Genomic DNA, 15,189 nt, shown 5'->3' with positions numbered 1-15,189 from the left:
GACCACATCACCCCCTTCCCCACAATCAAATGACTAGATCAACTTGCCACAAGATGCAAACCATAACCAGCAACAATGGATTTCCAGCAACTCAATGGGAAACTGTCCCCTCTCACCTGCTGAAAGAGCTGATTCATGGGCTCCAGCACCTTGTCCAGGAGGTCACTGTTTGTGCCAGCCCCGACACCAAGTGTTAACGGGCAGTTGCACTAATGACAGTCAAACCCAAACCATACATGGCGGCTTTTCAGTAGACACCAGTGGAGTAGGGTCAGGTGCCCTGATTGATTTTTTCCCCTTCCTACCATGAAAGTGCCGATGTCAGTCGCAGCCCCAACCGCTGCCCTAATTCATTCAGCACAGATTGAAGCTGGGCTGCTCGGCCTTTACCAGCTGAGTCAGACAGAGACAACTCCAGAAAGTCAGGGAAACCTGCCGAAGAAATTCCTCAAAGTCCAACTTTGGAAAAAATGTTAGTTATGATTAGGCAGCGATAATGAACTTCCTTATGCAGCCAATATAGTTATTTCAACTGAAAGGCAACCAGGGAATGTCTATCTGGAGGTGGGAGTGTATCCAAATATCACACTAGTGTAAGGTAATCAGAAGCATTTTTATTTCATGTACAATAACAGATTAAATAAACAATGATAAAAACAAAATATATATATTTTAACTGGAGAGCAGAGAAGCATTCTGGGAGCAGGCAGCAACTCGACAGTCAGTTTCTCCTGGGTTCAGGTCCTTGCTGCAGGAATGGAGGTGATTAAAGGTGTGCTGGAGAGGAGGGGGTGAAATATCAAGGAGGCTTAAATTGCATGAGGAGCTTTGTGGGACAAAATGGATCCATTTCCTAACCCATTAAAAGTCACCAAAATTCAGGAGTTGGGCAAGTCTTCATAAAATTACATGTAATTTACAGCACAGAAACAGGCCATTTGGCCCAACGGGTCCGTGCCGGTGTTTATGCTCCACACGACCCTCTTCCCACCCTACTTCATCTAACACTATCAGCATATCCTTCTATTCCTTTCTCAAAAATTTCAAAAGGCAATTTTAACAGTTGAGCAACTTGGGAGTTAGGTTTGCATAACATTATCCTCCAGACTGGGCTCAGAACATGACTTCAAAATAGCCACTGTCTGTTAAAAACTGATTAATTTACCACTCATCTCTTTTCCTTGAAATTAAGCTCACTGCATTCATATGGAGCAAGGTGTTAATCGATTTAAATGGGACATTTAATGGACTGCATCGTAACCCACTGGGCTATTCTTGGCCCCTCAATGTGCTGCATCGTAACCCACCTTTGCTCCCGAGAAGGCTTCAAGTATAGCCTTAAAGGCCCTCAGGCCAGTTCTGATTCTCTTTGCAGCCAATGGCACTGATAGTACAGTATTAGTCTAAAGTTCTGAAACAACATTTGCAAAGCTCTTTACTGACCCCTGCTGCTAATGATAAAGTATTATAACATTAATGTATACCGAGCACAAATGTAGCTGCCAACTTTAATTGATTTTTTAAAATCCTGAACAGTCCTTGGTTATCCAAGGAACTGCCAATGCAAACTGGTGCAGCTAATACTAAACTGAGACCAGCCTGAAAGGCTGTAGATGCTGGGGGCAATTGGAGTTTTGAAGACTGAGATCAATAGATTTTTTGTTAGATAAGAGTATAAAGGGATATGGATCAAAGGCAGGTAAATGGAATTGAGGTACAGATTAGCCATGATCTAATGGAATGATGGAACGGGCATAAGGGGCTGAATGGCCTCCTTCTGTTCCTATGTACCTTCTCCTGTACTGGAATTTTTTTTAAATGGGTGAAATCAACAGCAAGTACATCCATAAAACAGATTGCATTCTGAGAACTTTGAGCTTAACTGGGACTGAAGTCAATAAACTATGGATTGAATCAATGAATGAGAAAATCATTCTACTCAATTATGGTAGTGGAGAGGGCAAAGTCTTTTCAGCAAGACAATACTCATGCTTTAGAGTTTCATCAGGTTTAAACCTCCTAATGTTGGAACTCATTGGACAGGGCAAAGAAAACGAGGGCATAATTATCGGGTTGGACAGTCTAACCACGCAGCAGGTGTAGCAATTAACAAACCTGTTTCCGTGTGTAAGGAATGTGTTGCACACGTAATCTTCAAAAGGATTTCTGCTGCTAGATGCCAGCAGGGAGATGTATTCATTCTGCTTAACAAGAGTCAGCACTGCAACTTGATTACAAGTTATCTGATCTTGATGGTTAATATCTCTCATCATTGGCATCCAAAACAATGGACTCAAAACTCCTTTGCTGCAGTAGAGCAGAGTTTGAGTTTAGCATCAGCTGTTTACTTACACCCTGAAGTGGCCAAGGGCTGTTTACTGGCCTAGGACATGATCAATAATGTTCAGATCCAGAGGCAGAAACGTAGATTTGCTCAGTACTGAACCCACATCAAAGGCAGTAGCCAATAAGGGATGCAGATGTTGGCAATCCCAGGGTTAGAAACTGGGCATTACCACTGCAGCAGATCACAGTAATCCTTAAATCTGGATGCGTGGATTATAAGAACAGGTCTGGGAGCTCCCCCTATAGTGCAGCGAGTCCATCCGGTAAGCAGCTGAGCCACAGAGACCAGGCTCAGTTCCAAGTCAGAGTTGAATTATCTGATCTCAGCTCACGTAGCAGTGCTGCTGGGCTAGGGAAGGGAAGTCTGCCAGGCCCTTAGTGGCAGTGCACGTGTGGAGGCTGCATGAAGATCAAGTCTGGCTGCGATGCTCAAATGGGTAAATAGCCGACAGACCCTCGTCATCAAGGGTCACATAATAGTGGCCATTCAGGTGAGGCACTGGAGGTGATGAGGGTCTGTGGAACTAAGAATCCAGCAACAGTCAAAGCCTCAGGAGAGGGACGGAAGACTATCAGTGACTAGAGAGGCTGATATCTTAGCTCAGTTTTAATTAGCCTCATTCCCCATGAGCTCTTGGTATGAGCCAGATTGGAAAGGTAAGGTACTAAGGAGACACCAGACATCGGGAGAGGCTGAGAGTAGATTCTCAGCCATGTCCCTTTGGTTGGGGGTGGCCTCAAAGGAGGGGCAGAAAATTCATTTTTAATAATCAGCCCCAGTGTTCAGCTTGGCTCTGTGGTATTGCTGCCCACATTATAGTTCAAATGAGTTCACAGATCTGAAGCTACAATTCTCCATTTAATTTGACAAAGATGTCCAAGAAATAATCAGCAAACCTACTATGGGTGTTTTCATATAATAGATCCTAACTATTACAAACCAACTCCTCTGTCCTCCCCAGACTTCTGAAGGAAACACCAATTATGGCCAATGGAGGAACTCAAACCCCAATCAGAAATACCCCAAATAAATGGTTTATCAACCTTCAAAAACTTGTAACAAGCTGACAGCCACCCTCCCCACGCCTCCCCTCTAGACCCTGGTAGAGTACGCACAAGCTCAGCAATCAGATTAGAATGTAGGGGGAATTGGTTTGGGATTCCACAAGTATGTAAAGCAGATGTGAACTGCTTTGTGGTGCTACAAGACAATGGGCCATGAAGAGGTTGGTGATCCTAAGCTGCACAATGCCACAGCCAGCTTCACTTATTCAGGGAAATGTTTCTCACTGATGGACAGGATTTGGGCTGTAATACCTGTAGGAAATTTCCAAAAAGGAAAGAATTATTTTGCAGTTTTGTCCTAGGGAAGAGATGAAACTATCTGGCAATTCAGATGCAATTTCAGTCCCGTCGTCAGGTTTACTTGGTGCACTGGTGCCGATACACTACAAGGGAAATCAGACTTAAGCCAATACACTTGACGTTGTGCAAGCTTTTATTGTGGATGGTCTTTATTTATCGACTCAAACAGCTCTATCGCCAGTGACACACCTGCAATCACTAGTACTTCACCCTAGTGTTTATAGTTCATAATACTCTTCCCAGACACAAAACAAGTTTGGAAAGACAAAATCTGTACTTGCACTGTTCTTCCACAGTGCAAGCGGACACAGCATATAAATTTCACACCCTATACACTTGACTGAAATTGTAGTGACATTGAATTTTGTCATTTGATATCACTCTGACTGAGATAGGTTTTTAATTTCCACTATTTCTCCACAAGTATTATGAACTGCACTTTCTCAGCCCCATTAATCGTTATTTTACACTTTTTATACAGCTCACTCATCTAGTGAAGTCTGATGGCTTTACACACTATGTATGCTCAAGTCAGCACTCAATTAAAAACCCAACAGATGCTCTCCCAGTGGTTCAGTGAGTTTATCCCGCGAGTAGCAGAGCCACACAGAGCAGGATGATCCCCTGCTTTATACTATCTATACTGATCATAGCCAGGGTGCTGCTGTAATTAAGTCTCAGAGCACCTTGGGTAGGGAGAGAGAAATTGGCCAGGGTTACCAACCCTGAACAGGATTCAACAATTCCAGTTGGAAGTTCAAGGACAGAACTTGGCTCAACTGTGATGTGCCCTCCCACAGTTGAATAGCCTGCATTATCACTCACTGTGAAGTATCAAACTTGGGTGAGGTATCCGAGGGTGACCAGCACCCATGGAACTGCACCCAGTAAGGCATCACCACTTTGGGAAGAAAGAAAATTGGCAAGAGAGAAAAAAATAAAATAGGTGATAGATGAAAAAGAAAAAACATGCTCAGATAACTTTAGAAATAAAACCTTTCCAGACTTGCTTTTCAAAAAGCTATAGGAGCATTCAGTAGATTGTACAAGTCAAACTGCGAGAGTATTTAGTACACTGTATATATTATAAACTATGTGAGTATTTAATAAGCTGTACATGTTATATAAGTTTTACGTACAATGCTGGAAAGCAGACTCCAGGAGAAACACAGCTCATTGAAACCCTGATAACAGCAACTCAATTTTACCAAAGTAGTTAAAATAAAAAGTTACTGTGAATGAAATAAAACTACTTTTAAACTTCAATATACATTGCCACTGTGATTACACTGAAATTTGCTGTTACCCACTAGCATCTTCCCATGGCCAGGTACTGTAGATGGGAAGATGCCAAATGAAACCCTTAGAAGTAAACACTTAAAATACCAAATTAGAAAGGGACATTTTTTTTTAAAACAATCAGGGATTTTAAAAGTGCTCCACAGAATGGTTAGCCCAAGGCATTCCAAGGCAGTGCTGGTTCTCTCAGGCATCTTTGACTCTTCCACCCAGTGATGGAACATCTCTCATCCTCCCTCCCAGCCAGTAACGTACGGGTTCAGACAACCCAAAGGATATTAAATCGAGGACAAAAGGCATCAGTCCATGGTTAACATAAAAGCATCTGCGACAATCACCAACCGGTTCTTCCCCAACTCCCAGTCCGGATGCGAACAAACATCAGACAATACGGCCTGAATATCCATGGTCTTGGGTTTACTCTGCAGCTGTACGAAGCATTCGTCCAATTGGTCCACAAGCTGCACATCAGTCTTCACTGAAGTCTTTATCGATATTCATGTATGCTTCATCAATGTAGCTAATGATTGCACAGGGGGCTGTCCGGTCAGGACACAGGAGCAGTGACACCGTCTCTTTCCAGTAACTGAAGCTAATGCAGGAGCTCTGTGGGAGGAAGAGAATCAGGTTCAAAACCAAACTTGCAATAAAAGGTCACTAAGCACGACTGAAAGGTTCACCCACCCTTTCTCTGTCCTAAAGGAGACAATTGTAAACAATTTTACAACACCAAGTTATAGTCCAACAATTTTATTTGAAGGAGACACTTAATGTTGGGGTACAGCCCTTTGGGTTCCTGAAGTCTTACAGTACTTCACCCAATTAACTATTCTTCTCATGTGTGAGATGGTTTTTGTTAGAACAGAGGATATTGCAATGTGATTGATCGATGTGCTTAACGTAAGAACATAAGAAATAGGAGCAGGAGTAGGCCACATGGCCTCTCGAGCCTGCTCCGCCATTCAATCAGATCATGGCTGATCTTCAACCTCAACTCCACTTTCCTGCCGATCCCCATATCCCTTGATTCCCCTAGAGTCCAAAAATTTGTCTATCTCAGCCTTGAATATATTCAATGACTCAACATCCATAGCCCTCTGGATGAGAGAACTCCAAAGATTCACAACCCCCAATGAAGAAATTCCTCCCCATCTCAGTCTTAAATGGCCGATCCCTTATCCTGCGACTATGCCCCCTAGTTCTAGACTCTCCAGCCAGGGGATCACCTCTAATTCTTCTAAACTCCAGAGAGTAAAGGCCCATTCTACTCACTCTCTCCTCATAGGACAACCCTCTCATCCCAGGAATTAATCTAGTGAACCTTCGCTGCACTGCCTCCAAGGTAAATAGATCCTTCCTTAGATAAGGAGACCAAAACTGTACACTGTACTCCAGGTGAGGTCTCCCCAAAGCCCTGTATAATTGTAGTAAGACTTCCTTACTCTTATACTCCAACCTCCTTGCAATAAAGGCCAACATTCCATTTGCTTTCCTAATTGCTTGCTGTACCTGCATGCTAACTTTTTGTGTTTCTTGCATGATGACACCCAAGTCTCTCTGAACACCAACATTTAATAGTTTCTCACCATTTAAATAATATTCTGTTTTTCTATTCTTCCTACCAAAGTGAATAACCTCATATTTCCCCACATTATACTCCATCTGCCACCTTCTCACCCACTCACTTAACCTGTCTGTATCCCTTTGCAGACTCTTTGTGTCCTCCTCACAGCTTACTTTCCCACCTCGCTTTGTATTGTCAGCAAACTTGGATACATTACACTCGGTCCCTTCATCTAAGTCATTAATATAGATTGTAAATTGCTGAGGCCCAAGCACCGATCCTTGCGGCACCCCACTAGTTACAGCCTGCTAGCCTGAGAATGACCCGTTTATCCCTACTGTCTGTTTTCTGTCCGTTAACCAATCTTCTATCCATGCTAATATGTTACCCCCAACCCCATGAGTCCTTATCTGGCGCCTTATCGAATGCCTTTTGAAAATCCAAATATATATCATCCACTGATTCCCCTTTATCTACCCTGCTAGTTACATCCTCAAAAAACTCGAGTAGGTTTGTCAAACACTATCTCCTCTTCATAAAACCATGTTAACTTTGCCTAGTCATATTATTAAATCAAGTTATTAAATGCCCTGTTACCACTTCCTTAAGCATTTTCCCGACGACTGATGTCAGGCTAACTGGCCTGAAGTTCCCTGTTTCCTCTCTCCTTCCTTTCTTGAATACTTTCTTAAATAGCGGGGTCATGTTTGCTACCTTCCAATCCGCTGGGACCGTTCTACAATCGAGGGAATTTTGGAAAATCAAAACCAATGCATCCACTATCTCTGCGGCCACCTCTTTTAGAACCCTCGGATGTAGGCCATCAGGTCCAGGGGATTTATCAGCTTTTTGTCCCAATAGTTTCTCAAGTACCTTTTCTCTACTAATATTAATCACTAAGTTCCTCACCCTCATTAGGCCCTTGGTTCCCCACTATTTCTGGAATGTTTTTTGTGTCTTCTACTATGAAGACAGATACAAAATATTTGTTTAATGAATCCTGATTCCCCATTATAATTTCTTCTGTCTCAGCCTCTAAGGGACCAACGTTTACTTTTGCTACGCTCTTCCTTTTTTTTTTATTCGTTCATGGGATGTGGGCGTCGCTGGCGAGGCCGGCATTTATTGCCCATCCCTAATTGCCCTTGAGAAGGTGGTGGTGAGCCGCCTTCTTGAACCGCTGCAGTCCGTGTGGTGAAGGTTCTCCCACAATGCTGTTAGGTAGGGAGTTCCAGGATTTTGACCCAGCGACAATGAAGGAACAGCGATATATTTCCAAGTCGGGATGGTGTGTGACTTGGAGGGGAACATGCAGGTGGTGGTGTTGTTCCCACGTAACTGCTGCTCTTGTCCTTCTAGGTGGTAGAGGTCGCGGGTTTGGAAGGTGCTGTCGAAGAAGCCTTGGCGAGTTGCTGCAGTGCATCCTGTGGATGGTACACACTGCAGCCACTGTGCGCCGGTGGTGAAGGGAGTGAATGTTTAGGGTGGTGGATGGGGTGCCAATCAAGCAGGCTGCTTTGTCCTGGATGGTGTTGAGCTTCTTGAGTGTTGTTGGAGCTGCACTCATCCAGGCTGGTGGAGAGTATTCCATCAAACTCCTGACTTGTGCCTTGTACATGGTGGAAAGGCATTGGGGAGTCAGGAGGTGAGTCAGTCGCCACAGAATACCCAGTCTCTGACCTGCTCTCGTAGCCACAGTATTTATATGGCTAGTCCAGTTAAGTTTCTGGTCAATGGTGACCTCCAGGATGTTGATGGTGGGGGATTCGGCGATAGTAATGCCGTTGAATGTCAAGGGGAGGTGGTTAGACTCTCTCTTGTTGGAGATGGTCATTGCCTGGCACTTGTCTGGCATGAATGTTACTTGCCACTTATCAGCCCAAGCCTGGATGTTGTCCAGGTCTTGCTGCATGCGGGCTCGGACTGCTTCATTATTTGAGGTGTTGCGAATGGAACTGAACACTGTGCAATCATCAGCGAACATCCCCATTTCTGACCTTATGATGGAGGGAAGGTCATTGATGAAGCTGCTGAAGATGTTTGGGCCTCGGACACTGCCCTGAGGAACTCCTGCAGCAATGGTTGTAGAAGCTCTTACAATCTGTTTTTATATTTCTTGCTAGTTTACTTTCATATTCTATTTTCTCTATTTTTATCAATTTTTTGGTCGTCCTTTGCCGGTTTCTAAAACTCTCTCAATCCTCAGGCTTACTACTCTTCTTGGCAACATTATAGGCCTCTTCTTTTAATCTAATACTAATTTTAATCTAATTAAAATTATAAAGGGATGGGACAAGGTGGCTGGAAAGAGGATGTATCCAATGGTTGAAGGGTCTAGAATGAGGGGATGTAGACATAAGATTAAAGACAAGAGATTTGGAACAGAGAGCAAGAGAAATATTTTTTACACAGAGGGTTGAGAGGCTGTGGATTAGTTAGTGATTGAAGCAGAGACCATGGGCTCGATTTTAGGGTCGGGTTACCTGCGGGTTTCCAGCGGGGGGGCCCCGAAAATCCCGATCTCCGATCACGTGACCGGATTCGGACGAAATCCCGGCCACTTCCGGGTACCGCGCTGACGTGCGGGGCTGCGCGCGCAAGCCCCGCTGGTGGGAATCCCACAGGCAATTAAAGCCAGCGGGGTTCCACTTGAGAGTACTTAACTTGCTCGTTGTGGTCAGTTAATGAGCTGAAGCAGCTGTCAAAAGAGGAAGTGTGGGATTTTACGTTCAAAGCAGTCAGTTTCCCACACTGGGGGAAACAGGACCCTTCAAACCAGGCGTGTTGCAGCCAGCAGCCTGTGGCAGGTGCCAAGGTGCGCTCCACGGGGGAGCGCCCTCACCCACGCAGGAGGCCACCGCGTCACATAGGGCAACCCCTGCCCCCCACCACCCCCCCGGCCAAGCCAGAGGACAGACCGACACGAAACCGCAGCCCCAGTCCGAGGACCCACACACCTACCCTGCACAACCCCTCAGACCAACACCTGCCAGTTGGGTGGTGTGTGGACACCCTCGGAGGACGAAGAGCATGACCAGCCCCAGCAGCCTCGCAGTCCACGCCGTCCGCCGCAGAGACGTGGATCCCCCCAACACGGTGTGGTTGCACGCCCACCTGCACAGCAGGAGGGAGGGCTACCGCAGAGAGAGACGCGTCGCAGAGGGCACTACCCTCGCCACAGGGTCCACAGACCGAGGCGCAGCTCCCCGGACCTCTCCGAGCAGCAGTGCACAGGGAGGCGCAGATTCGCTCGACATGTAGTCGTGGAGATCTGCAGCCTCTTTCATGCCGAGCTGCTCCTGGCTGGCCCCAGCACCAACTGCTTACCTGTCGCTGGCAAAGTCACCACTGCCCTCCACACCTTCTCCTCCGCATCCTTCCAGGGTGCAGCCGGCAACACCGCCGATGTCTCTCAGTTGTCTGTGCGGACGAGCCCTGCAAATACACCTGCACCTACTCTGCAGTAACACGATGGGTGGCATCAGTGGTGGGTCCTCATAGTGATACCCAGGAGCGGGCATTATTGGACACAATGGACAGGATTCGCGGAGACATGGCAGTGGTGGTGTCAATATAATGTGTGCTGTTTGTGGCTCTGAAATTCAATATGGGTAACACCCATGACAAACCCTCAGACACCCTTGTGCACCCCCTTCATGCTGACGAGACGTTTGCCTTACCCTGCCTACTGCACATATGTGATGCATGCCCTGTGGCTGCAGCACAGGTGGTGGCAGGTTGAGTGAGGCTGGCCGTGAGGGAGATGCACGAGAGGGTGAGTATGGGATGGAGCCATGAGATTGTATGAGGATTGGGTCGCGTGTTAGTGGCAGGATGAGTACTGGCGAGGTGAGTAGGTGGAGGTAAGATGAGGATGGGGTGTGAGTGGGCATGAAGGGTGATGTGACAGAATAGTGTTGGCGGTGCCGAAGGAGATTTGGGGTGGGGGCAGTGTTGTGGCAGACGGAGTGTAGGGGAAAGACTTCGTGTTCTCACTGTGGCTGACCTACTGCGGTCATTGCAGCGCCTCCTGCACTGTATGCAGGTGGGCGATATGTTGGTGGCGCAGGTGACCCCCTCTGCCACCTCGAGCCAGGCCTTCTTGGTGGCAGAGGCAGGCCGCTTCCTCCCGCCCGCCGGGGGGAAGATCTGTGTCCTCCCCCTCCTCCTCACCCCATCTGATGATACCTGGGGTGAGGCATCATTAAACTGGGAGCAGCCTTCCCCCTGGGCTGCTCCATGCTGCAATTTGTCCCATTGGTTGCAGCATCTGTCAGTGGAGGACTGCCCCTTTAACTAGAGAGCCTCCAGCTGACAGATCGTACTGCGCATGCGCAGCCCGCCCGACGCGCAGGCCAGCGCCGTGGACCCCGGAGGAGCAGGTAATTGGATCCTATTAGTGGGTTGCCTGCTACGATCGCGTGGGCAACCCACTAATTTCGCCGTTCGCGTTTTCGACGCTCCCGGAGGACCACCCGCTGGGAACCCGCAGGCCTGCTAAATTCGAGCCCCATATGTTAACACTGAAAAAAAGGTGGTTGAAGGATAAAGGGAAATGGGAACAGAGGGGCACATGGGATTAGGATACTGCTCACGTGAAGGACGAACATGGACTAGTTGGGCCAAACAGCCCCTTTCAGATTGTAATTCTTGCAAGCTCAGAGAGCAAGGGTCAGCAAGCTATTCATCCATACAGTGCATGAAAGCCATGCCTAGTCAAATCATGTCTCAACATCCGTACACACAGGCACTCTTCGATCCTGTCCCGCTTCCAGTGAAGATTAGAGCCGAGACAACTCTAGTGCCCCAGTTACCACTCAGCTGAGGTCGAGGAGTTCAGCACAGGGAATGAACTTTGAACCCTGCTTGGTGTACATGGTTCATTATTGAATTCACCACTAAGCAACCTTTCTTTCTATCATTCTCCACCTCAAAGTTACTGATCCCATCAGGCAGCATTCCCCAAGACAAAAGGGACAGACGATAGTCCCCTGCTCAATCTTGAGACTGGGGGGTGGGTTACATATTTAAGTCAAATTAAAATAATAAACCAAGTGAAATTAAATTATATGTAAAGAAAATACTCAACCTGTATTTTTCATTTAAAATGATTGAAAAACCTAAAGATTGATGTATTACAAACTGTGCACAGACTTACATTCTCCAGACACGTGCTGTCTTTATCTTTGTTGAGGTAATGCTCTTGCCAGAAGCGCAGCAGGCTGTGGAAATTGTTGAGGAGGAAGCCTGGGTACTTCTCCGAGAGCTCCTTCTCCCGCAGGGCATTCAGATAGAACGGCAGCTTGCCCTTTCGCCTTGCCAGCATCAAGATCACCAGGCTTGTGTTCAGGCAGCTAACATTTTCCTTAAAAAGGAGAAACATTCAATGTCAGTAAGATGGAAAAAACAAATCTGTGTCCAGCTTGGACTCTAATAGTGGGGGTGGGGAGTGAGAGGGAAGAGGTCACAGGGTTATCTACTTGCCATTTTTAACATTATAAAAGCAATGAACAAAATTCATCACTGCACTGAAGGGTTCAAATACCAGAGGTCACAGCTAAAAATGAGGAAATTGGGAGTGAGGAAAATCAGGCAGTTGCTTTTCTCCCAAATAGAGTGGTGGAGTAAGGCCACTGAATGAACAGTATAAATAGGATCAAGTCAATTTCCAAAAACAGGGGAATGGTGAGATATGGGCAGGCGAGATGGACTATAAGGAGAGACGGATTTGTTGGCCCAATGGCTTTTCCCTAATCCCAAACTTGTGGAAATAGAGGCATTGTATTTTCAACCAGTGGTGTGATATTTACAGAGCTCTATCCAACCCCGTGTAACATTAGAAATGAATAAACTAGGCACTCAAAGATCCATGCGGATTACAAGGATATTTCCCCCTATGAAGTTCACTTTCTTTGAAGATAGTATGGCCTATATGGACTGGAGCAAAGATGTCTTATTGCAATTATACAGGGCCTTGGTGAGACTGCACCAGGAGTATTGTGTACAATTTTGGTCTCCTTACCTAAGGATATACTTGCCATAGAGGGAGTGCAATGAAGGTTCACCAGTCTGATTCCTGGGATGGCGGGATTGCCCTATGAGGAGAGATTGAGTAGACTAGGCCTATATTCTCTCAAGTTTAGAAGAATGAGAGGTGATCTCATCGAAACATACAAAATTCTTACAGGGTAGATGCAGGGAGGATGTTTCCCCTGGCTGGGTAATCTAGAACCAGGGGTCACAGTCTCAGAATAAGGGGTAGGACATTTAGGACTGAGATGAGGAGAAATGTCTTCACTCAGAGGGTGGTGAATCTTTGGAATTCTCTACCACAGAGGGCCGTGGAGGCTCAGTCATTGAGTACATTCAAAACAGAGATCGATAGATTTCTAGATATTAAAGGCATCATTGGATTTGGGGATGGTGCAGGAAAATGGCGTTGAGGTAAAAGATCAGCCATGATCTTGTTGAATGGCAGAGCAGACTTGAGGGGCCGGATGGCCTAACTCCTGCTCCTATTTCTTATGTTCTTATCAAGCTTGATTACATCACCAGGCAAGTTGTCCATTGTTGATTTTGACACCAGTCCTAAATCACAATTTACAATGGAGTTACAGACTTGCAGTGGCACATTCTCCCCACCACCAGCAATGCACCAGCTGCAAACATTCCTGTATGGGACGCCCGTCACCAAACTTAGATTTAAAATACCCCACGGCCTTTTAAGATAGCCTTATGAAAAAAATATTTTTGTCAGAGAACGAGAGAGACATTCAGACATACACACACACTAGACAATCTCATGTGGAGCTGCTCATGTTAAGTCAGAGAATGCACTGTTACTTCAAATTATAAGTCAATTAAACATTTGTAGACAATGTGGTACCAATGCGATGACGGAGAGAGCAAGCTGAAACAAAAAATATTTTAACTCTTGACAAAATGTAAATACTTCATAAAAGAATTATATTTACCTGCGTGAGCGTCTGTACTTGAATAATATTGATTAGCCGGAAAAGAAATGAGAGCCGGTTTTCCACCCGGGACATGTAGGACAGGAGGCAGCACTGGGAAATCACTTCTGCAACTAATTACAGGGCACAGCGGTCAGAATGACAGTGTAGAGGTAGGTAAATACATTCCCATTCCGCCTGACACAGATCAGTGGAGAAATTACAAACCAAACAGAGATATTACGCAAACCTTGGTTAACGATCAAGTCAACTGAGAAATACATGTTTGCAGCAACTCTCGATGTAAACGGCTAAACTGCAGATCATGATAACTAAGGCTATTTAAATTAGTGGCGCTCAATAAAGACCAGGACCCACTTAAGCCCCACCTTTGCATCACCTACCACCTTCATCAGACTTACTACCACGTGCCTCGGTATCTGCACTAAGCAACTTGGCCAAGCTGGGATTCAATGCCGTTCTCATACTCCACCAAAAGGCCGAAGGAGAATATAAGGTTATCCCAGCTTCCATACAGCAAATGAAAAGACCCCATTAAAAGCTACATCAACCAGACCCCCGCCATCAACAGCTTGGGGGGGGGGGCACCAGTAATGGTGGCAACGGTGTAGGTGAGGGGGAGATGGCTGGGCTTTCTCTTGTTTGAGGTGGTCATTACTTGGCACTTATGTGAATCATATAAAGTTACGGCACAGGAGGCCATTCAGCCCATCGTGTCCGTGCTGCATGAAAAAGAGCTATCCAGCTTAATCCCACTTTCCAGCGCTTGGTTCATAGTCCTGTAGTTTATGTGGCATGAATGTTGCCTGCCACCTGTCAGCCCGAGCCTGGATGCTATGTAGATCCTGATGAAAGCAGACATGGGCTGCTTCATTATCGGAGGAGTTGTGAATGCAGCTGAACATGGTAGGCTTGTTGGTGAATGGCCTCACTCCTAACCTTATGATGGAGGGAGAGTCATTGAGGAAGATTGTTGTGCTGAGGACACTGCCCCGAGGTGATGCCCTGGGGCTACAACAATTGGCCTCTAATAACCACGACTATTTTCCTATGCGTCAGGCTTGCCTCCAGCCACTGGAGGGTTTCCTGCTTGACTCCCATTCTCAGTTTTGCTTGGGCTCCTTGGTGCCACACTCAGTCAAATGCTGCCTTGCTGTTACTCTCACTGCTCGGGATTTACTCTGCATGCTATACCTGACCTGTTTGATGCTGAGCTGGATGTTAAATTCTCATGAACACAATAAAAATCTGTGCCTTCAGATTTGTAGAATATTGAAAAATTTAAATTCTCTGCAACACTTCTTTTGAGAAAAGAATGAACTGTGTCCATCGCAGAATTACTTGAGTTTCTCCATTGTTTTTAAAAGGACAATTTCACTTTTGTTATACCTTTTACAGCATCAGTTTGGCTCTCAAATCGATCCAAAGACAACACAATGCAGCGAACCAACATATTGGAATCCACTAAAGAACTGTTGATCTGATTCAAAAAAATCTGAAACTGAACAAGATAAAAAGTGTCACGATTTGCCAGATTTTGGTGAATACTATTAATTTAGAAAACACTCTACTAGCTGGAAATGCAGCTTAAAAATGCTACGGACTGTTTCAGGCCCCAGTACACCGTTTGTTAAATTAACA

The 15,189-nt window shown here is 45.8% G+C and overlaps 1 protein-coding gene across 1 annotated transcript in view; it reads right to left on the bottom strand.

Annotated features, from left to right (window-relative positions):
- Window positions 1-594: 594 nt before the first annotated feature.
- Window positions 595-15,189, bottom strand: part of LOC137335052 (short transient receptor potential channel 4-associated protein-like) — an 81,121-nt gene continuing 66,526 nt past the window's right edge. The window contains exons 16-19 of the mRNA XM_068000125.1: window positions 14,938-15,049; window positions 13,549-13,661; window positions 11,733-11,939; window positions 595-5,616 (exon numbers count right to left, since the gene is read on the bottom strand). Of these exons, the coding sequence (XP_067856226.1) occupies window positions 5,479-5,616; window positions 11,733-11,939; window positions 13,549-13,661; window positions 14,938-15,049 (570 nt within the window). The 3' untranslated portion in view covers window positions 595-5,478. The remainder of the gene's footprint in view (window positions 5,617-11,732; window positions 11,940-13,548; window positions 13,662-14,937; window positions 15,050-15,189) is intronic.

This window comes from Heptranchias perlo, chromosome 19, assembly GCF_035084215.1.
Source record: "Heptranchias perlo isolate sHepPer1 chromosome 19, sHepPer1.hap1, whole genome shotgun sequence".
In the NCBI taxonomy this organism is placed as follows: Eukaryota; Metazoa; Chordata; class Chondrichthyes; order Hexanchiformes; family Hexanchidae; genus Heptranchias; species Heptranchias perlo.
This window is presented reverse-complemented; position numbering and strand designations above follow the sequence as displayed.